The sequence below is a fragment of the Equus caballus genome, chromosome 11, assembly GCF_041296265.1.
Source record: "Equus caballus isolate H_3958 breed thoroughbred chromosome 11, TB-T2T, whole genome shotgun sequence".
Taxonomy (NCBI): Eukaryota; Metazoa; Chordata; class Mammalia; order Perissodactyla; family Equidae; genus Equus; species Equus caballus.
The window spans coordinates 29,769,062-29,792,387 of record NC_091694.1 but is presented as its reverse complement, the minus strand read 5'-3'; the positions used below and the strand labels follow the sequence as shown (position 1 = coordinate 29,792,387).

General features: G+C 39.3%; 3 protein-coding genes across 18 annotated transcripts in view; 1 reads left to right on the top strand and 2 right to left on the bottom strand.

Annotated features, from left to right (window-relative positions):
- Window positions 1-9,501, bottom strand: part of STXBP4 (syntaxin binding protein 4) — a 156,120-nt gene extending 146,619 nt beyond the window's left edge. For all 14 annotated transcript variants that reach the window (XR_011422993.1, XR_011422990.1, XR_011422992.1 and 11 more), the window contains exon 1: window positions 9,366-9,501. The gene's annotated coding sequence lies outside the window, so the exon portion shown is untranslated. The remainder of the gene's footprint in view (window positions 1-9,365) is intronic.
- COX11 (cytochrome c oxidase copper chaperone COX11) lies at window positions 9,467-15,935 on the top strand. Its single transcript, XM_001503272.5, has 4 exons — window positions 9,467-9,892; window positions 12,969-13,124; window positions 14,438-14,563; window positions 14,939-15,935. The coding sequence occupies exons 1-4, from the start codon at window positions 9,467-9,469 to the stop codon at window positions 15,119-15,121; spliced, it is 891 nt and encodes a 296-aa protein (XP_001503322.2). The 3' UTR covers window positions 15,122-15,935.
- Window positions 15,876-23,326, bottom strand: part of TOM1L1 (target of myb1 like 1 membrane trafficking protein) — a 62,308-nt gene continuing 54,857 nt past the window's right edge. For all 3 annotated transcript variants that reach the window (XR_002811525.2, XR_011422997.1, XM_001500172.7), the window contains 4 exons: window positions 21,895-22,000; window positions 21,133-21,214; window positions 17,186-17,250; window positions 15,876-16,596 (listed from right to left, as the gene is read on the bottom strand). Coding sequence is in view for 1 of the 3 variants with exons in the window: in XM_001500172.7 (XP_001500222.3) it covers window positions 17,187-17,250; window positions 21,133-21,214; window positions 21,895-22,000 (252 nt within the window). In the remaining 2 variants the exon portion in view is untranslated. The remainder of the gene's footprint in view (window positions 16,597-17,185; window positions 17,251-21,132; window positions 21,215-21,894; window positions 22,001-23,326) is intronic.

The following is a 23,326-nucleotide window of genomic DNA, read 5'->3' as shown; positions in this document are numbered from 1 at the left end:
ATACTTAACAAGACATTTAAAATATTTCTATGTTAAAGCATTAGAAAGAAATTTAAGTGTTTAAATTATTTCATTCACCTAACATGCCTGACAGTGTCCTGAGCACTGGAAGTGAGATTAAAAAGCAGAGTTGTCCCCAGAGACAGTCAGTAAACAGACGTCAGGAGGGTGCTAAGTGCTCTGCAGTGGGATGCACAGGGTGCTGGGCGAGCAGGGAGGAAGCCACCTGACCCAGAATGGAGGAGTCATTACTAAACACCAACATGGCCACACAGCATACTAAAGGATTTATCCTCACAGGAACCCCAAGAGGCAGGTAATATTAACCCATTTTACAAAAAAGAAAACCAATCAATGGAGAAGCCATATCACTTGTCCATGGCCACAAGGCTAAGCAGTTGTAAAGTGGATTGTGAATCCAGTTCTGCCTGGCTTCAAACACCAGCTTTTTCACTACAGTATGCTGGGAAATTCATTTATGTGGAAAAATGCCATTCTCCAAAAAAGTAGGATGAGTGTTAATAGTGCTAATATGCTGTCTCTCTTCTATGAAGATGATACTATTGATTACACTTTTTTACAATAACAGAAATGGGTTTAATCTTACCCATCCAAACAGCAGGCTTTCTTTTTTAAATGAACATGGTGTCCATTGTCATACCCTTAAATAGCATTAAATGCCTTTCCCTTGCCTTTTTCCTACTCCTTCCTTTACACAAGCGAGCAAGGCCCTCAATCAATAGGGGTTCGAGTAACGTTACATAAACACTGCACCCCCCCACCAACTTCACATTATTAATGAATGACACAGAAAGAAAACATTCTATTCTTTTACCAAAAATAGGCCCATTCAAGGAAAATATATTGTTTTTCTAGTTTGTTGATTCATAAGTGGGAAAAGGTTAGGTCAGCAAAAAATAGAGAAAGTGGAACACTGGGGAAAAAATTTTGTTTTATAAGATGAATCTATTCCAGAAAATTTAATCAGAGCCTTACTTTGATATATGAATTGCTTTACTTACCATCTCATTAAAAGTTTTCATTGCATATAATTAGAAATCATCAGATAAAAAATCTGTCCATCATGCATATGATGTTTGAATAACGGACTTAATAATTTATATTCTCAGAGACATGACATTCAATACTTCAGAAAATTAGTCCTTTCTACTAGACCAAAAATAGAGAAAATAAAGGATAAAAACATCTGTGAGAAATGATGGTAAAAATTAACTTGATGAAGTTACCATAATACAAAATATTGTCTTTTAATTTTTAAAAATAACTAGTACATTCCAATGTGGATAAAACAGATGTATATATCCATCCTGTCCACCTCCACACCACTTCCACACACTTAGGTACCTAATGTTTTAGTTTCTTGTGAATCCTTTTAGTTCCTTCATACATACATAAACAAATATGAATAAATACTCTGATTCTTTGACTTTTGTTTTGATACAGAAAGAGCTACAATCAGGCACAAAGCATCCAGCTGTTCAGGTTGTGCACTATACAATCCCTGAGGGTATGGGTCATATTACTCTGAGGTGAACAGGTCCTCACTGCTCTTTTGTTAACCAAGTTTCCCTGGCTATTTTCGGTTGTTCATTTCTACACATTAACTTAAAAATCTCCTTATCTTGTTATAAAACAAAACAAAATAATGCTAATTATCAGGGAATCATGTTAAATTTACAAATTAATTGAGGAAGTATTGGTATCCATCTTTATGATGTTGCCTCTTCCCATCCATGGGAATGTCTTTCCATTTGTTCAAGTCTTATTTCATGACCTTCTGTGATGGTGTTTTTGGTTTGTTTTTGTTTTTTTTCTGCTTTATCTCCCCAAGTCCCCCTGGTACATAGTTGTATATCTTAGTTGCACATCCTAGTTGTGTCATATCTGTGGTGTCTTAAAGTTGTCCTCATACGGGTCTTGCACATTTCTTATCTAGTTAATTCCTAGGTATTTTTATCTTTTTTTGTTGTTAACTTAATGCCTTTTAAAACATCTTACTATTTTGTAAACAACAAAAACCGTTTTGGGAAGCCTTAAGAGTAGTATCTTCTAGAAAATAATTTCCCTCCCACCCTAAATTCTACCATATGATTGAATGTCTTTACTTGAAAACTTTACTAAATAAACCAGTTGAAGGAAAAACTGGCACAATTCATATGTTAGATTTTAGTTGAAAATTGTCTAACTGCAGTATGCTTATATCCAAGTACATCTTATTTAACACTTCAACACACACACACGTATATACATCTTACAGACAACAATCAGAAGACTTACTGAGCTAGCATTGCAAAGATTAAAATAATATACATCTGGAATAGATTTATAAGAGCGTTATAAACAATAGCCTAATTCCTATCCTCCCTTGCCAAGGTTCTTTATTTACTTCAAAGTACTTAATAAGCTGTGTGGTCAAGGAACTGTAACGTCTTTTAGTTGTTTCTCAAAAGTGAAAATATAACCAGAAGGACAAGGAAGAAGGACAAAGTGTGATAACAGTGAGGGAGAGATTTCTTGGCTTAATACTTACTAAGCCCAAACAGTCTAATAGTAATAATAATAGTAAAAAGCTCAGCATATAGGTGCTTTGTCAGAAGCTGTTGGCCTCATATACATCTAGATGTCTTTCAAGATCCATCAGATTATCTTGATCAACTGACTGGGGATCTAAAAGTTCATTACTGAGCGTGAGGGCTAATGCTTATGTTACTAGAGAGGGAACAAAAGACAAGAAAGGAGCTCAAGGTGGCTTTTTCTTAGGAGAGGGCACTCACTGGTGGCCTCTCCAAGTGCATAAAGGAGAGACGGAATTGTCTTTTCAGGTTCACATACTACATAAGGTAACCAGATTCCAGAGAGAGCAATAAGGACATTTAGGGCACTCCTTGATTTTATATTCAAACAGGAAGGTATCTAAGAAAGTAAGTTTGCCTTATAGAACTTGTAAAACATCCCCCAAAAGTGAAAATTTAGCACCTTCAATGAATAATTATGAACAATCAGAAAAAGAGGATCAGAGAAAGTGAGAGAGCAAAAACATTTTAATGAGGGTATTTGGGGAGAGAGGATATAAGTAATGATGGAAAATCCAAAAACGGGTTTGTCTATAAAAGGCAGGACACTGGGCCCTTTTAATACTCTATGGTAAGAGGTGACCCAGCAAGCACATAAAAACGTTTGTTGGTTCATGAATACTGTCACAGAACAGTTAATAATGACAAAACATCAGAAACCATCTTAATACGTAAAAACTGATAAATGGTTAAGTACTTTATAGTATGCCCATATAAAATACCATTACACAGTCATCAAAAATGACCATGCAGATCCATTGTTTCACATTCGTTGACTTGGAAATTACTCCCAGATATATTATTAGGTAAAAAACAATAGCAGGGTAAAAATGAAATGTACAGAATAATTTCACCTTTAAAAACTAATTTATGGATAAATATACACTAAAATGTAAACAATAATAACTAACAGAATTATTGTTTTTTAATTTACTGTTATTTGTTATTTTATTCTTTAAATTCTTTATTTTCTGAATGTTTCACAATGAGGATATACACTTTGATACATGATTTTGACAATGAAGGAAAAATACCAAAAAGTTATCTGGTTTGAGTGTCCCTTCTTGGTATCTAGTATTTAAAATTAGCTCTTTCTAGTTATGTCTCCTTGAATGTCATTTTCCCTTTATGTCATTCTCTTCTTTTATCTTCATTTGCCAAGGTATCAGCAAACTTTGCAAGTTGAAAGAGAAAACAACACAGATCTGGCGTTTACCAAAGAAAACTGGCTATACCCTTTAAATAATTTCTTATGACTACTTCTTTGTAAGCAAACTGACAAGCAGTGAAAATAAATAAAACACTTTTTTTCTGCTATAAGTTAAAAAGAAATGACTCATAGCAAAGAAACTCACAGTACAAACACTATTTAATGTTAATTTGACCTGCAATTAACCATGTATAGTCTGTTTAAAAAAAGCAACACTGTGGAATTCTCCTTGCCAGTGGTTTTCTATTTGGAAGTGCACTGCTCTGGGAAGAGCACTAGTCTAGAAGCTAAGATATCTGCAGTTGAGTTCCCTTTCTCCCGCCCAGTAGCCATGTGACTTTGATCATCCACTTAACTGCTCTGCTCCTCAGTTTCTTCATATCTAGAATGACAAGACCATTCATAAAAGGACATTTAAAGGCTCTTTTTGGCTCCACGAACGGAAAATTCGATTCCAGGTTTACCAAACTACAAATTTCCCACGGTTTTTGGGGGGTTTTTTTTTGAGGAAGATCAGTCCTGAGCTAACGTCTGCTGCCAATCCTCCTCTTTTTGCTGAGGAAGACTGGCCCTGAGCTAACATCCGTGCCCATCTGCCTCCACTTTATATGTGGGACACCTACCACAGCATGGCTTGCCAAGCGGTGCCATGTCTGCACCTGGGATCCGAACTAGTGAACCCCGGGCTGCCAAAGCGGAATGTGCAAACTTAACCGCTGCGCCACCGGGCCAGGCCCTCCCCACTGTTTTTTAAGGGAGATTTCCTTTTTAAAATGTGCGCACCCCTCTAAGGTCAGTCAGGTCCACGAATGGGATAGGATATATTGCAGGTAGGTCATTTGGAAGGAATTGGAGACGAGGAAAAAAAGGCACTTGTGTACTGAAATTTTACAGTAACGTCATTTCAAGAGAGGAAGAGGGCATGATGGTGCGGGCTACCCAATAAATAATTTGTCTGGATTCTGTGACTGACGAGTTGGAAATGCCTACTATTTATAGATTCACTGAAGCTAATAATATAACTGGAAATATTTCTTGTTGAAAGTCAGTCCCATAGATTCAGTGTTATACTTGAAGAGACAAAAAAATAAGCGTTCAGAAACTGTGGCAACAAGTTGTACACCTTAACACACAGAGATTCTTCGAGACAGCATTAGCTATTTATATAAGCTGTAAGGTTACATAATCAAGAATGACTCCCTTCCCTGGGCTAGCCTTTACTTAACTGATCTTTTTAAAATGACAGGATAGTTTCAGGAAATCAAGATAGAAAAGATCAGTCAAAGGGGTATTTTCCTATCTCCTTTATGGCGCACCCAAGGGCAATATTCCCACTGCTAGTGAATTTTTTTCTTTCAAGAATCTAAGCAGTTCAGGAATGCTGCTCATTTGGCTTGGGGGTGGATGCATAATATCTGCCTGTAAAACACAGCCCAGCCCTGTGGGGAACACCAGAGAACAGCTTCAAAGAAGGAGTCCTAGGCTTCTCGAAACCTGAAATCGCCAAAGAGCAACAGCTCACTGCTCTCAGAAGCTTCCAGACTACCTAACTGCCTCCTGCTTGCTTTCATTCATGCCCTCATCCACCAAACATTCACCCAGTACAATCAGGTGCAGGCACCATGCTGGGTGCTCTGATTACGGTGAACAAGCCAAGGTCCTTGATCTTATGGCATTTACATTCGAGCGTTGGGAGAAAACCAACAAAAAAGGAAAAACTAAAATGAACCAGATTTCAGACATGCAAAGGTGATAGGATCAAATGTGACTGGACAGACGGCTAAGTTAGATTGGGTATTGGTGTTCCAGCTAAGATCCAAATCATAGGTCAGCCAGGAGAAAAACTGAAGGACAAGGTATGCCAGGCAGAGAAAAGCTTTCAAGGCAGAACAAATCTGGGGTGTTTACAGAACAGAAAGAAATGTGGCTGGAGCATGGTGAACAGGCAGAGAGGCAGGAGATGAGGTTAGAGAAGTAGGCAGGGTCTATATGGCCATGGTTAAAGAGTTTGGATTTTTTTTTTTTGAGGAAGATTAGCCCTGAGCTAACATCCCCTGCCAATCCTCCTCTTTTTGCTGAGGAAGATTGGCCCTGAGCTAACATCTGTGCCCATCCTCCTCTATTTTATATGTGGGATGCCCGCCACAGCATGGCTTGATAAGCGGTGTGTAAGTCCGTGCCCAGGATCCAAACTGTCAAACCCCAGGCTGCCCAAACTGAGCAAGCGAACTCAACCACTATACCAGCAAGTTGGCCCCAAGAGTTTGGATTTTTTGTCTGATTTTATTTCATATAATCCGACTATTCTCAGGAGACCTGAATTTGCCTGTTGGCTTGTCTCTTACCTTTTAAATCCTGTGGTTGGGTGCTCTGCTTTTGAATTTTCCCTGGTTTTCTGCCCCACGTTAAAAAAAATTATTCAGAATTTCAAGACATTGACAGCAGAGCATTAAACCAAGTACAGTACAGGAGACCCATCTAAGTGAGAGGCTCTTTAAGAGCAGGGCCTTGTGCGACTGCACAGTTCACACACCCATGAAGCTGGCCCTGATCTGGATAAATGTGAGGTGAAAAAATAAATGCCTTCTACTGATGACTGATTTCTGTTTTCATTTCACTTTATCTGTCAATCATATAAACTTATTCAAGATATTTTAAATGGAGTAGCCCCTCAAACATACGGCTTAAAGGAAGCTAGCAAGAAAGAAGAAACTAAGATATCAAGACCTACTGAGGCAAGTTCATGCCATTATTGTGCACTAATCAGAAAACAGTAATTATCCAACCAATTCTCAAGCAAACAACAATTCATTTGTTCTTACTACTTATTCAAATTCATTACACTTCCTCTTTTAGGTACAAGGAAAGTATGTAATAAATAGCTACCAAATAAACAGTTCTTAGTACTGTTGGAATAATTGTCGGGTACTTCATATTGCCAAATGCCAGTCAAGAAACACAGCTCAGTGACGAACGTATTAAGATTTAAGTTGCAATTTCCTTAATTTATATTATGAACTAAAAATATTTTAAAATGTAATTACAAACCAAATTTTAAAAATACATCTTTATAATCCTTAAGCTTTCAGAAAGCCTGTAAACAAATAATCAGATAAGAAAACATTGGGTGACTATCAAAATCTTGTTTCTTTTTCCATTTTTATCTTCCTTTTTGCAGCTCCACCCATTTCGCTCACTTCCCACCTCCCAAAATGGTTTGTATCAAAAATAACAACCTATTTTACCTACAGTGTAAAAATTGGACATGATCAGAGCTAACTAGAAAGGGTCCACAGGGTTGAAATATTTACCGCTAAAGAATATTACAAATTAAAGGTGCCAAGTCTGAAACGGCAGTCCAGCCCCTGATATTTTAAGTTTGTAATCAACATCTCTCTGTACAAAACAGGGCTGTACTAGCCCTGAGGTGCTCACATTCCATTCATGGAAGAACCCATTATTTACCATTAGTTAACATAATGATTTACGCAACATACAAGCACACTCAGACTCAAAGGAATTGCAGGCAACACCACTTTATTGCTGTCAAGATTACTGGACCTTGGAAAGGAATAGTTCCATTTGCAATTAGAAAACAAAATAAAATGATAGAGTCCAAGACAAAGGCACTATTTCTGACATATTTATACTGCTATCTGTTGCTACACTGGAGGGCTGCCTGGAGGAAAACAATGGTTGAAGGGACTGTATTGTTGGTTTCAGGGACATTAACGTTTGTATGGAGTTTGAGTCTACGCTGTAAGAAAATTAAAATAAGACAGACAGGTCTTGTCCTGAAAGAGCTGACAATTTGGTATAAGAACTAAGGTAGATACAGATGAAAAAGATTTCCAAACAATACGAATTGAAGAATCATAGAATCTTGAAATTTTTGTGCCAGAGTAGGAAAAAAAATCAGAAGATACTTGGACTTTATTGGCTTTGCAATTTTCTGGCCCTGCGACCATAAATTAATCAACTGCTCACTCAAAGCGACCATCATCACTCACCTGGACTATAGCAATCGCCTCCTAACTACTCTACTTCCATTTTTTTCCTTCCTCCCTTTAATCCACCCGCACAACATAACCAGTATCTTTTTAAAAATGTGAAACAGATCATATGACCTGTATGCTTCAATCTCTCCAAGAGCTTCGTATTACTTTTAGAATAAAACCCAAACCCTTGGACATGGCCTAAAAGGTTCTGTGTCATCTGGCCCCTGTATACCCGCTCTGACCCCATTTCCTACCACCTTGCTCCCTGCTCACTGTGCTAGGAACACACTGGTCTTTCTGTTCTTCAGTGGTATCTAGCTCTTTCTTGCCTCTGAGCCTTCGCATGGCTTGGGATTGTCATTGTGTAGGTAGCTCCTTATCATCATTCCGGACTAGGCTCAGATGTCACACCTTCAGAAAGATGACTTTACTCCCCCTCCTCCTCATTTTCAATCACATATCCTATTCCTTTGTCTTCACTGTACTGATGATTATCTGAAATTCCCTTATTCATGTATCTGTTCCTTGACTATCTCCTGAGTCCATCAGGGGAGAGTGCACTGCATGACAGAAGCGATCCTGTTTCACCCTCTCTGTGCTGCAGTCCCAGTAGGCTGAACAGGGTCTGGCACGAAGTAAAAGGGCAATATATAAAGTAAATGTTAAATGACAGTCATTTAACTCCTCAGGGCTTCCCTCTCCTCATTCATAAAATGGGGATAATTACACCTGCTCTGGTCATTAGAAATAAAGCCTAACATCTACTAAATTTTTACTATGCCTCAGGCACTGAACGTCGCTTTACACGCATATTCTCATTGACTCTTAGGATTCCCATTTCACAAAGAAGGCCACCAAGTCTTAGAGAGTTCAAATAACTGACCTAAGGACACAAGGCCAAAGCGCGGACCCTGGTATGAACCTAACCTCAGAATCTGAGCTCGTAACCACTACTTTATAGTTCCTAGAGAAATGCTTCCTTCCATACAGCAAAATCGGCTCGACCGTCTGTCCCCCTCAGGTCCCAACTGAAGAAAGCTATTACATCCCTCACGTGTTTCTTTTCCAAGATGAACATCCCTATTTCCTTCAATCCTTCCTTAAATGATCCTCATATTCTGGTCACTCTCCCCTAAACAAACTTCAGTTTGACAACGCCTCTGCCGCTACAGAAGCGGTTATCTTCACTGGGCGAGTAGTTAAGGGGCAACAGAGCAGTGGAAGCCGATTCCCAGGGGCTGGGAAACTGCAGATGTGTGAGTGGTCCAAGGCGCTGTGGTTAACACAGGAAGGTGCCTGGGAGAGGTGATCCTTGAGCCCGGGTCCCGGGCAGTGAGGAACAGGCCGGCGGCCAGGGGACCCCGGGTCACAGGACCGCGGGACAGCGGCCGCTGGGGACCGCTAGGTCGACACAAAGGCTGGTGGAGTTTAGGAAGATCAGGGACACAAACCCAAGAGATGATGGGCTTGCACGCGGAGGAGCGTAAGGTGTTTTCCTAAGTTAGAGAGTACTGGAAGAAAGCAAAGCGGGAGGAACGGTCATAAAGGAAAACGCGAACTTACCCGTAATCTGACAACCCGGCCTCCGTAGCCCGACTACAAACGCGGCCACCTGAGGAGCCTGGTAGCCAAGGCAGCGGCAGGCTCAACTCAGATATCGCGAGATGCAGGAGACCTCGCGAGATCGGACCTCTCGTTCTGACGGGCGGGCGTTCTTGCCGGCCGGTATGGGAGGGCTTTGGCGTCCGGGCTTGAGGCCCGTGGTTTTCTGTGGCTGGCGCTGGAGCCACCCTGGGTCCCCAACTCGGGTAGCGGAGAGGGTAGAGCCGTGTCTCAGGCCGGGCAGGAGTGGGACAGGAGGTGCTGAGACGGGGCTGAGGCGGCTTGGGACATGGAAGCGCCCGAGTCTGGCCGGAGAACTGACCGTGCAGCCGCCGCGGCGGCCGAAGAGCACGAACCCGTACACGCGCGCGCAGGAGGAGGACTGGCGGCGGCGGAACAAGACCGTCCTCACGTACGTGGCCGCGGCCGCCGTCGGCATGCTGGGCGCGTCCTACGCCGCCGTGCCCCTCTATCGGCTCTATTGCCAGGTAGGGCCGGCGCTGCCGGCGGGGCGGGGTCGTGTTGGAAGGAGTGTCCGAGATCACGTAGCAGAGGAGGCAGGCTCAGCAAAGTGACTTGCCCAAGGTCACCAAGGAAGTTAGTGACAAAGCTTCAAGTAGAGCCCAGGCCCCTCTGGTGATCGTGCACGCGCCAGCCGCACTGCGGGGTGAAATTCCCTGATCTCTGTGCCACACGCGCCTCACCACCGAGGTCCGCAGCCTGTGCCCCCTTATCCAGCAATCCGCCTCACCCTCCTGCTGCTTGCACACGTGCCCGCCTTTACAATGTACTTGATGTTTATACATTCATTCTGTGAACCACGCATGGTTTCTGTGCGAAGGCTAACCCTGCAAATGGGAGTCTGCGTGGTACTTGTGCTTAAACTGGGAGAAGCCTTTTATCCATACAAAGAGGCACGAATTAGGCCTCTGAGGCCTGCCCCCGCTAATAGATACTTGTAATGTGCTTACCCTGGGCTCCCTTTTAGATCCGAAACTAGTGTAGTCGTTCTCAAAGTGTGGTCCCCGGACCAGCAACCTCAGCATCACCTGGGAACTTCAGTGCGCATTTCTGGGCCCAACTCCAGAACTACTGAATGAGAAACCCTGGGGGCAGGGCCCTGCAGTCTGTATTTTAGTAAGTCCTCTAGCTGAGTGTGATGCAGACTGATGTTTTTCAACCACTAGCAGGGGCCAACTTCGCCTATTTCATATGTGTTCTCCTTAGTTCTTAAGTGGCAGTTTGATGCTTTGGCTGGGCATTAGGGTCACCAGTAGAGCTTCTTAAATAAACATGCCACAAGCGAGAGCTACACATTGGGTTCATTCAGTATGTCTGAGAGTGGTTCCCAAACCTTGTTGTACGTGGGAAGCAACTGGAGAGCTTTTAAAAATCCTGACACCCAGCTCACATCCCTAACCAATTAAATCAGAATGTCTTGGAGTGGGAGTCAGGCGTTAGTAATAGTTTAAAGATTCCTCAGGTGATTTCAGTGTGCAGCAGAGTTTGAGAATCACTGGGTACTTACTCTTTCCTGCCACTATTGTTAATGCCTGGGTTACTTCCCCAGTCCTTGAGGAGATTAACTTGCCTTTATTTTCCATAAAGACTGGAACAGCGTAAGTCAAAAGGACTTTTCAGTCTCCTAGTATGAGCGTTTATGTGGAAAAGCACAATAGCTTGATTTCTGGAGGATGAGTGGGGAATGTGCGTTAGTTTTCATCAGAGGCCAGCCTGGACCAAGCATGAATCTCAAAACTATCAGTTGGTTAAATCATGAGGAGAACTGAATCCAAAACAGCAAGTATAGATCTCCACAAACCCCGGGGGGGAGGGTGGTGGTGGATTTTATTCTTCAGGGAATATTTAGCAATGTCTGAAGACGTTCTTGGTTGTCTTGGTTGTCACAACTTCTGGGAGGTGAGGGAGGAGGCTGCTATGGGTGTCTAGTGGGTAGAGGCTAGGGATGCTGCTAAACATCCAACGCTGCACAGGACAGACACCTCACCGCAAAACAACAATTATCCAACCCCAAATGTCGTTAGTGCCAAGCTTGAGAAACTTGGACCCAAACTGAAGTGAATGACCATATTTTGTGCATGTATGTGCAAGCACAGGGCAGGAAAGTAAAAATAATTGTTTCTTGCAACCTAAACCTAAATTACAGTTGGATGTTAAATAGGGACATTTCAAAAAAAGCTGCTCTTTCACTTTTGGAATCACAGAACTTTGGAGCCGAATATAAGGGATTATATAAACCATTTTATACAGTGGTCTCATTTTATGAGTATGGGAACTGTAGCCCACGGAAGGTAAGTAAGATTTATGTAGTTCTTGTAGTGAGTGGCAGAACTAGACTAGAGCCCAGGACATATTTTCTTTTCAGTGCCCTTTTCTATTGTTTAATTAATCATCTCACTTACAAATTTGAAGAATCTCTATTCAAAGACTGTCAGAAAGAATACACTAAGGAATCTTTATTCTCGTGAGTAAAATTCTTCAGGAAAAGGAGTTTTATCTTAAAACTTAGACATAATTGTGCTCTTGGGCAGAAGAGTATACTTATCTATTAGACAAGGATAAATAAAGGCTTGCCCTCTGATGCGTCTCTGAGGGTTATAATGTAGTTCGATAATGTTGCGTGGCAGTTGAGTGAAGCTAGTTGACTTGTGTAACAAGCGGAAGATATTAATAACTATATTTTGCTGGGAATCTTCCCCTGGCCTCAAATCTGGTATTTTTTTCCTAGTATAGTAACAGATTAATTATCCGAAGACCAGAATTCTGGCAACCTCAAGCATCAGAAGAATGATGACCCTGGAAGTAAGGATTTTTTTTAAGCATCTCTGATAAGGAAATAACTAATGGCAATGGAGATAGGCAAGAAGTGTCAGACATAGATTATCCTGATGCCTCATGATTAGTTGGTTCAGTGGCCAAAGGGATCAGGTTCTCTGATTAATTGGTCGTAGCTATAAAAGCTGTACTATACAAAAAATACAGAAAAAATTACAAAAACGTTTACCAACATGGGAAAATACTTATGATGCTTGAGAAAAGCAGACTACAGAAGTGAAGCTACAAAGTAATCTGTGCTGTAAACGTTATGATATGGAAAAAGATGATACAGGAATGTGGAAAATGGAATTATTTAAATAGTTTTATTGAAATGACAGGGTCGTGGGTAAATTTTGTTTCTGTTAATAATAGTTGACATGAAATAATAGCAGTAAAGGGAAGTATGTTTAATAAAAAGTTAAGGTAGAAATTCTGAGCTGTATTATCAATGGAGAGTCCACACTCTTCCAAATGACTCATTTTTGACTAAGCCAGATAACCAATTACTGAAAAAATATGACTTGAACAAGTATAGCCCCTTGACACCCCCAAAGTGGTCAAACCATTGATATACTCATGGGAAATGGTCAGTGATAGTATATAAACTTGACTCCTACTGGATTATTAGAGTTAAGTTGTTTTTAAAATTTCGTTTTTATCCATTAAATAGATCATCAGCACCTAAAAGTATTATTTAGCGTATTACACTTTAATATCTTTTTCTAGACTACTGGACTTGGAGGATCAGCAGTAGCAGGGCATGCATCAGACCAGATTGCAAACATGGTGCCTGTTAAGGATCGCATCATCAAAGTCACCTTTAATGCAGATGTGCACGCAAGCCTCCAGTGGAACTTTAGACCTCAGCAGACAGAAATATATGTAAGTGATTAAAGCAGTTATTAAAAGATTCCTTTCTTCAAGGTAAAAATTCCTTTCTTTCATCACTTAAACTGTTTTATGATTTAGAAAACACTTGTCTACAATTAATTTCAAAATACTGACTCCATTACTGTAATTCTTGTATTCCCACAGACTACTTTTTGACAGTGCCCTACACCTAATGTAAAAGAATATACTTTAAGTTTCATGGTACAATAGTAAAAGTCAGTTTGGAACAATGGAAAATGTCATGTTTTTATTAGAATCGTATGAAGAATTCACTAAGAAGTTCTCTGGTCAGTAATCTTGAGAGTGGGAGCCGCTGTCATACTATATAGTTGTCTTTCCCTCAGGCATAGATGATACAGGAAAAATGCTGAAAATCACTGGTTACAATGAAGGGTAGTTTACTGATTGACACCAAAACTATCCCGATCCCTTAAAAAATAAAATTTGAAGTAATCATACTAAGTAATCATGTTCTACTTCAGAAAGACTACACCTTAAAGGTTTCCTAAAATCTTGACTAACTGGAATCCTAGAAGATTTAACTGAAATTATCTCATGAACTGAGGAATAGCCCGAAAAGCTGAATCATAAAGCTTATTGTAAACCATTATAAATATTAGTGCTTCCCCAGATTAGTAAACATGACTAAATCTCTTGATTGATCGAGGGTTTTCTAGGTTATGATTTTGAACATTAGTTGCAAACGTAGTATACAAAGTATCAGTGGCCGAATTGGTACAAATAGTGCATCCTTTGGAAATTGATGTTTTTTAAGCCTTGCAATTTATTTTATCTGTTATTCTCTTATTAAAAAAGTATTGGTGCTATTTTGTTAAATAAAGATTCTATTCAGTCAAAGTTTTTCTCTGGTTATAAGTTTAATTTACTCTGGTTATAAGCTAAGTTCAATGTTGGTAACCTTTTAAAAAGAATCTTTAGTCAATCATATAATGATATTCAGGGATAAGTGTTAAGAAGTTAGGCACGGGCTGTGATAGGCTAGGCTTGTCCTTGGACACATGTTAAATAACTTAATTCGCAGGTTATTGCTTGAAGACTTCAGATGTACAAGAGGACATCCGTAACAAAATATGTATAATAGAGCATTGCTTCTTCATTGATATATGCAAGTAAAATTTGAAAATCAGATGCTCATGGGTAGTATTCACTATTTTGCTGAGCCTTAACATTAGATTAGGTATTATGGTCTGATGGATAGGAAAAATAATATGACTGATGCAGTAGGGAAAGAAGGAGCTGTGTGAGATTTAAAGTACTGATGATGTATATTTTCCTTAAAACAGGTAGTGCCAGGAGAGACTGCACTGGCGTTTTATAAAGCTAAGAATCCTACTGACAAGCCAGTAATCGGAATTTCCACGTACAATGTTGTCCCGTTTGAAGCTGGACAGTATTTCAATAAAATACAGGTACAACTAAATGCAGACTTCATAGAATATTATAAAAGTACATAAAACTGTTTAGTACTAAGGGTACTGCAGTGTTTTAGTAGGTACTGATTTCTGAACATTTATTTCTTGTAAACTTCAAATTGTTTTTTTTTTTATTGCTTCTAAACAGCTATGTAGAGGTTGAGAACCAAATCATATGGATATCTTCTTTTAAGTTTAGAAGAATTAATTTGTTGATTCTCAGTCCTTAAAGCAAAACTCAATCTGAGATGAAAAGATGCTATTATTCTATCACAGAACTTAAGTATTATATTTCACAATAGGCTTATTAAAGCCATATTAGTTTGTTATAGATAATAGAAATATTAATAAATACCTTTCTATAACTTCTAGTGCTTCTGTTTTGAAGAACAAAGGCTTAATCCACAAGAGGAAGTAGATATGCCAGTGTTTTTCTACATTGATCCTGAATTTGCTGAAGATCCAAGAATGGTGAATGTTGATCTCATCACTCTTTCTTATACTTTTTTTGAAGCAAAGGAGGGATACAAGTTGCCGGTTCCAGGCTATAATTGAAGTCAGCAACTGAGTCCCGCTTCAAATTTGTGATTTTTGAAAAATCATGTATTTAGTCTTCTCAGAAGAGAAATATGCTTCTATTTTAAATATTATGTACTGATGGTTCTTTTCTTCTTCCCAACTAATTTACCCTACTTAAAATTGATAGAACAGGATTACCTTTTTATCATAAGGAATCCACACGCCAATTTAGAATGTATGACTGTTCAAAACCATACTTAGTTTGTTAAATAGTATTAAAAGAAACTGCTTTGTTTCTTAAATATGTAAGCTTGGACTTGATGGTTCAGCTTAATTCCCCAGTCCCCTTCCAAATTATTAGCACTTCATACTTGTAATAATGAATTTTTTTTTTAATGCCAGGGTTATTTGTTTTAGGCTGTAGGTCAGAACTTCTGACCATTTTCATTGTTTCTCAAATATAGTTGGTTACTACTTTCTTTGTGAACAGTCACTATTTTAAAAGCTCAAAACAAGAGGAATCACTACACCCTATACCAGCTTGCCCAAAGATTACATTCTGATTTCAAATTTGACTGTAGTTTTCCTTTCAGATCTAGGACTATTTTACATTCAGAGTACTTTATAATTCTTTTGAAATTTCAGTATCATGAAATTGAAATAAAATGCATAAGTATATCTACTAGGCTTCTAGCATTTTTTACGACAGTTCCAAGTCCCTGAATGTTAAAGTGTAAGTGTGGGATTGTGAAGATTCTCTGAACAAACGCTGTAAAAAAGATGTATTAAGTTGTTTTAATAGTAATTTATTTGTCATTGTAATTTATGACATAAACGAATGCACAATTTATTATGTCTTCCAGTAGTTTTTGTTCCAAATAGAAATATTAAATTGCAGTGAAAAGAAAAAAAAAATTTAGTATTATAAAGAGTCCTATTTAAAGGCAGTCCGATGTAGTCCAGTGACCTCATCTGAGTACCTGAAATATAATTAAACTACAATCACGGCTTTTAGAGTTCATACTTCTAAACAAGAGTAGTATTTATGAAGAAGTGCAAATTGACTTTTACATTCAACTTTACTTAAATGAAGGCACTCAGTATTCTTCCTGAATAATAGTTTCTCACATTTCATGCTTAACATCTATTCAGAGTTATTTTGTAATGAGATAATCTTCATCTCCTCTTATCATGGCTGTGTGGTGATTTCTAAATGTAGGAAGGTCTGTGAAACATAAGATGCTACAAGTAACCTGGTTGGCCTCAGTACAATGAACTTTTCTTCTGTAAAGTTTTAAGTGAATTTATGTTACAACCAAGTTCTTTTGAGATAAAGCTTGAGCTGCCGTCAGGAACCATAAATCTTACTCTGGAGCTGTTACTCTTCTGTTTAAACTTCATTATTGCAGAGGAGAAATGTTCCACCATGGTTTTGATATGTTGGTAGGTCTTGTCTTCTGGGTCTCAAAAGTGGACAGGGTCTAGCAGGTGAGCTGATCATGCACTTGCACCTAGAATAAAAAGAAGATAGTCAACCATGTCCATCCTTTCCCTCTCTTCCCCTATTCCTTGGTAACTAGAGAGCTACAGTTTGGTAGAGGAAAGGTGGGAATGTACTACTTCCATGGGGAAGGGTCTAAGGGGAATAAATACGGTTAATAGGTTACTGGTGGTCATGCATTCATTCATAAATAAATGAGATGACTATTACAGCAAATAGAATCCAGACCTATGTGGACTAACCATGAATGGGTTCTACTAGTCCCAGTTAATAGGTATTAGGAGCACAAATGTCTGAATCCATTGCTAAGAAGTTTTTATTGATCATCTATTTTGTTAGCATTCATATTTCTATACCATAAACCAACTTCTACATTCTAAGGTTATTTTAAGCTAACAAAGTCACAAACAATGTATTGCATTAGTGAACAATAGTTCATTACAATTTGAGTGATTCAGTGGGACTTATATACTATTTCACTCAAAGTGTCAGCGGATTGGATGGCCCTTATAAAATGTATATACTAAATACTCAAAGTGATAATTGCACTGAAATCATGTAGAATGTGCAATGTAAGTGGTATAAATTGAAGTCTTTACCTCAACAATCACTATGACTTTCAGCTCCTTTTTGGTGATGACCATCAATTTCTTCATAAATAGCTCTGAAACAAACAAGTCATCATGGCAAAAAGATTTATATCTGTTTTAAAGTACTATTTTTGTTTTTAACTGCCAACACCTTAACTAAAAATCTGGTGCCATTTTAGGTGTTCAGGCTCTGTCAGTGAATAAAAACAAAAATCTCTGCCCTAAAGCTTACATGATAGCTTTCTCAGATCCTAATGCTCCAAGTCCCTTGCATCTTATAAATATGTATCGTTATATAACCAATTCATTTTACTTGTGATTTAATGGAAAATATGGCTCAAATTTGGACAGTTTGCTTTCTGCTTTAAAAAAAAAAAGCAAAAATTGTTCTGCTTTTCCTGGCCTCAAAACACTTTTAAAAAATATTAGTATGCCAGCTTATTTAACCTATGTTATTACAGTCCAAACTCCTGAGCCACCTTTAGCTTAACTGTTATCTTTGTACTTCGCATGTAGTAATTTTTCTATGACATCATTCAGTTCTTTATCTGTGTCTTACATATGTCTTTAGCTAGAAAATCTCTCTACCTACAAACAATGTTCATATACACTACATACTAAAACATGGCTGAGGAAAACTCACATAAAAACCACAGCACTGTGAAACTATGAGGCCATGATCAACTTCATGGTCCAAAAGTTTTAATATATTTCTCAAATAAGTTTTGTCTCATTTTCCACAAAACTATTTCAGGCTCCTTTACTCTCCTCAAATTTCTGAGCCCCCTCCTCTCACTCTCAGGCAGAAACCTCTCTTCTTAATTAAATGCCTTGATATGGAGACTTCCTCATCTTCCCATCACCGAATCTTCAAGTCTATTTTCATGTGCACCATCATCTACTTCTGTGATCCTGTCAACCGCTGGCTTCTCAAACACTTCACTCATCAGGTATCCCCCTTCTCAAACTGAATCTTCGACCTCTCCCTCTCTACTGGATCCTCCCTTTCACCATTTAGAGAGGCTCCAGCATCTCCCACTTTACAATACAATACCGTCCTCAATCCCATGTCTACTTAGAGTAATCACCTCAGTAATCCTCGAGCTGCCAGGCCACTTTCCATCATCCCTTCATGGTTAAGTTTCTAGTGTCATCTGCACTTATTGTCTCTACTTCATCTCTTACTTTTCACACACTGAAATTTGGCTTCTGTCCCCATCGATCTACCAAAATGACTTTTACTAAAATCAATGATTTCCGGTTATTTAATGCATTAAATAACCTAGACCCTGGTGGTCTAGTAGTTGAAATTAGGTGCTCTCACTGCCACAGCCCAGGTTTATTTCCTGGTCGGGGAACCATACTACCTCTCTGTTGGTTGTCATACTGTGGAGGCTGTGTGTTGCTGTGATGCTGAAAGCTGTGCCACCGGTATTTAAATACCAGCAGGGTCACCCATGGTGGACAGGTTTTGGTGGAGCTTCCAGACTAGACAGACTAGGAAGAAGGACATGACCACCTACTTCTGAAAAATTGGCCATGAAAACCCTGTGAATAGCAGGGGAGCATTGCCTGATACAGCTCTGGAAGGTGAGAGGATGGCATAAAAAGACCCAGCAGGGTTCTGCTCTCTTGCACACAGGGTCAGTGGGAGTCAGAATCAACTCAATAGCACTAACAACAAAAAATCTGTTACCTAGTTTTCAGTCCTCATCTTACTTGTCCTCTCAGTGGTGTTCATCACAGCTGTGCACCTTCTTCTTTCTGTTTCCAAATTGCAGTTTCCACATCTGGTAATAGGTTCCCTGTTGCTCTCTTTGCTCTTGGCTTTTCCATTTCCTTGAATGTGCCAAAACTCTCCTCAGGGTCTTTGTACACATTGTTCCCTGGGCCTACAAACTGATTCCTAAACTTGGCAGTTGACTAACAGTTACAGGTCTCATCTTGAATGTCACTTCCTCTAACCCTCATTTAACCTAGATCTTCCTGGGATACACTGTCAAGTCACCATAACCTTCTATACCATTACCACAAATACGAGTAAATACGTGTTTGGCTGCTGATTTAATTTCTGCCTCCACACTAGATTTAACCTTTATGAGGACAGAGAGAATCTCTCTCGTTCAACATGATAGATTAGGTACCAGTCATTGTCCCTGGCACATAGTCAATGTTCAATGCATTCGTCAAATGAATGAATTGTGTGTACGTATATATCTTCATAAGTATTGTACTCTGTGTCCCACTAGAGCAGAAATTCTTAACCTGTGGTTCGTGGACAACCAGTGATGTAAAATCTCAGAACTCTTCTGCAAGATTTTGTTTTCTTTAGAGAGAAGTTCCCTGGATTTCATGCAACTTTCAAAGGAATTGAGACACCCTATCCCCTAGAAAGTGATAACCACAATGGTAGAGAATTCCAAAGTTTCACCTCTCCAGCTTCTTAGTACCTCTCTCATCTTAATATCTGTTGCACTGCCATATCCACTTACAACAACCTCCTAATTAACTGGAATATAATAAAAAAAAACTTTTCTGCTTCCTATTTGGATGCATAAACTGATTAAAAAAATTCAGTTTCCAGACAGCATACCTAGTTTAACCAATTTCTAATTCCTTAAACCATTAATATACTCAGCAATACAGTCACGTGCTGCTTAACAACGAGGATACATTCTGAAAATGCATTGCTAGGCAATTTCATCGTTGTGCGAACATCATAGAGTATACTTACACAAACCTAGATGGCACAGCCTACTACACACCTAGGCTATGTGGTGCTAATGTTAGGGGACCACTGTCATTTCTGCAGTCCATCGTTGACTGAAATATCGTTACACAGCACATGACTGAACTTTATCAAACAGAATGACTTAGGGAAATTTCACAATTCTAAGTTAAGAAAAAATATTTAATGAACTCCTAAGTCTATTAAGATTTATTCATAAGTTATTTCAAAATGGATCACTACATTGAGGGCTTAAAGCAAGGGTCAAAACCTCAAATGTCTACACATGCCAGGCAGATCAAATGAATGGATGCAGGGGACCAGATGCAGGCCACTGGACTGCAGAGCATGCCTCACCTTAAGGAGGCAGCTAATATTCAGCCCCAGCCTATTGCTAGCATGTAAAAATGCCAGCCTGGTATTGCCATGGTATCTAAAAGAATCCAGAGGTCCAGATATTTTTTGAAATATCTCAGTTTTTAACTGTTGGCAATTACTTTTTAAATGCATATTTTAAATTCCACATAGGTCAAACAAAACACAGCTGCAGGCAAGATACAGCCAGCAGGCTACCAGTTTCTGAACAATGATTTCCATAAACTTGCTTTAATCATTTTTAACAATTTTGGGGCTAACCTTCAGTCAATCAAAGGATATTAAAGCTCTAATAAGCCTACCATCCCATAAATATTTATATACACTTGACCAATATAGAATCATAAAATAATGGTGTTTTAAGGATTTCAAGTTAAAAAGTAATTTTTACACTAATGCTTTATTAATCCATTTTGAGCACACTCTTGTCATATGTAGTGAAGGCTAAAAATAAGTTCTTATGTAAGTATTTTTGGGATTAGTAGTCAAAAGAACAGCTAAAATATCCCATCAATGTGGTGTCACTTATGTCACCCATAAGTGAATAGTGCCCTTCTCAAGCTGGAGAGAACCCCACTTTCTGCCAAGGCATCTCTGAGGAATCCACTGATGCACATGATGGTTCCGGTTATTTCTTAATATGCAACCCCAGGATTTTTATTTTTTAGTCACAAGACTGAGAACAATAAGACCATTAAGAGCAATAGCCTCCATAAAACCTCGTAAGTCATTTTTAATAAGGCCATCAATTTCTGCCAAGACCTAAACAAAATTAAACGTATAAGCAAGCCCTGTTAGCTCCGCTACCAAAGGGAATCTAGACAAAAAAATAATCATTTTGTAAATGACTTACTCTGCAGTGACAGCAGGAGCTAAGGGATCAAACTCCATTACCTCGTAGTAATGGGGTAGCTGGAGATCATTCTTTGTCATCGCTGCAGGCAAAAAAAAAAAAAAAAAAAAAGCCAATAAACACACATTGTGCTTTTCGACGAGAAGTGCTATGTACAATTCTCTTTATGATTTAGACTTCAAACATAAGATCCTAACAAACTGACAACCAGAAACAAATATACTGGTGTTCCCATGCTGCTCGCAAGGGCAACAAATCTATCTGCAAAGAAAAGATTTCCAAACGTCAACAAAAGCTTCATTTACTGTAGTTTTCAACATACAATCTTCAGTGCAACACAAGCATTTTTACAGTCTCTTAATGTCAGTCATAATGGTCATAACTGCTCTGAATTTACTTCATGTCACTTAAAAATGCAAATGAACTCCTCTGTGGGGTTGGCCTGGTGCCATAGTGGTTAAGTTCATGCACTCTGCTTCAGGGGCCCAGGGTTCATGGTTTCAGATCCCCGGCACAGACCTACACACCGTTCATCAAACCATGCTGTGGTGGTATCCCACATACAAAGTAGAGGAAGATTAGCACAGATGTTAGCTCAGGGCCAATCTTCCTCACCAAAAAAAAAAAAAAACACACACACACAAAAGCAAATGAACTAATTTTTCTCCTCTACATATCTATTTTCAATTACCAATAAGTCTGGCAGACTCATATATTCCCACAAGTTTCCTTACTTGATGCAAATAATAAGGTCTCAAGTACCTGGGTGATTGCCGGGCAAGGACGGCAGTGTCTGGTTTGATGGTGTTGCTGGAATGGTCTGTAGACTAACTGGCTGTAGTAACACTGAATTTGAATGTTCTGGAAACTGAAGAAGGTATAGCACATGTTCAAATAAACATTCTACATTAAGCTTTTCTTATTCTTTAGATTCCTAGGCTTCCAAGTGGCACTATTCCAAGAACCATATACCCTCAACTGGACAAGAATTAGTAATTATTAACTATTACTTTAGTTTTTAGGTAATAACTGCTTACACAATTTATTGCTTTTCTGTCTGATTTCAGCCCCATTGCACTTCATTTCTCATAAAATGTAAATTGTTTTTTTAAAACAGTGTTGCTTTAAAAAAAAAGCAGCAGGAATATATGGCTCAGTCCAGATTCTGTAGTTCCACATTGAATATAAAACCTCAGCTTCAAACAGGACAAAAACCAATCTTAACTAAAGAAAGGCAGAAGGTGATGCTATCAAATCAGGACTGATAAAGATTAAGGTCTTAATTAGAAATCTCTCTTTCTTCTTGTAATTTTCCTCATTCATTTCACAAACATCCTGGGCACCTACCAGGTGCTATAAATAAAGCAATAAATAAAACAGGACAAATCCCTGCCCTCATGGAGCAGACAATCCACAAATGTAAACGGATGTCAGATGGCATGTGCTCTAAGAAAAAAGCAAGGTAACGGAGAAGGGAGGCAAGGGAGGCAGGGGAGGCAGGGGAGGCGGGGTGGGATACTGCTCTGATTGTAGCGGTCAGGGAAGGCTCACCACTGGGGACAATGAGCAGAGCCCCGACTGAGGTGGGCCTGGTGATTATCGGAGGGGACACAAGATCAGATGCTCTGAAGCAGGAGAGGCCAGTGTGGCTGGAGCCGAGTGAGCCAAGGGAGGGAGGCAAGAGGTGAGGTTGGAGAAGTAAGGGGAGGGAGAAGATCAGCATTTAATGCTTTTACTACGTAAAATGGAGTGAGGAAGAAAATCGTAGGTGGGTTTAGAGCAGATGAGTAACATAATATGACTTTACTTTTTAAAAAAGATTGCACTGGTTTCTGTTTTGAGAACAGATTGTGAGGTGGGGGCGGGGGGGCAAAGAGAGAGGTGAAGGCTGACGAAGGGCAACTCCTAGGAGGCCCCTGCAATGTCCATCTGATGGTGGCTGGGACCGGGATATAGAAGTGGAGATGGTGAGAAGTGGCTGGATAATAAGATATATTTTGAAGGTAAAAAGGTAAAAGTCAAGCACTATTTTCTAAGGTTTTTCATCTGAGCAATTGAAATAGTGGAGTGGTCATTTACGGAGGTGGGGAAGACCGTAGGAAGAGCAGGTTGGGAGCCGAGGCTGCAAAGAAATCAAGAGATGTTAAGTGGGAAGTGGACATGTGAGTTCTGCTTTCCAGGGAGGGGTATAGGC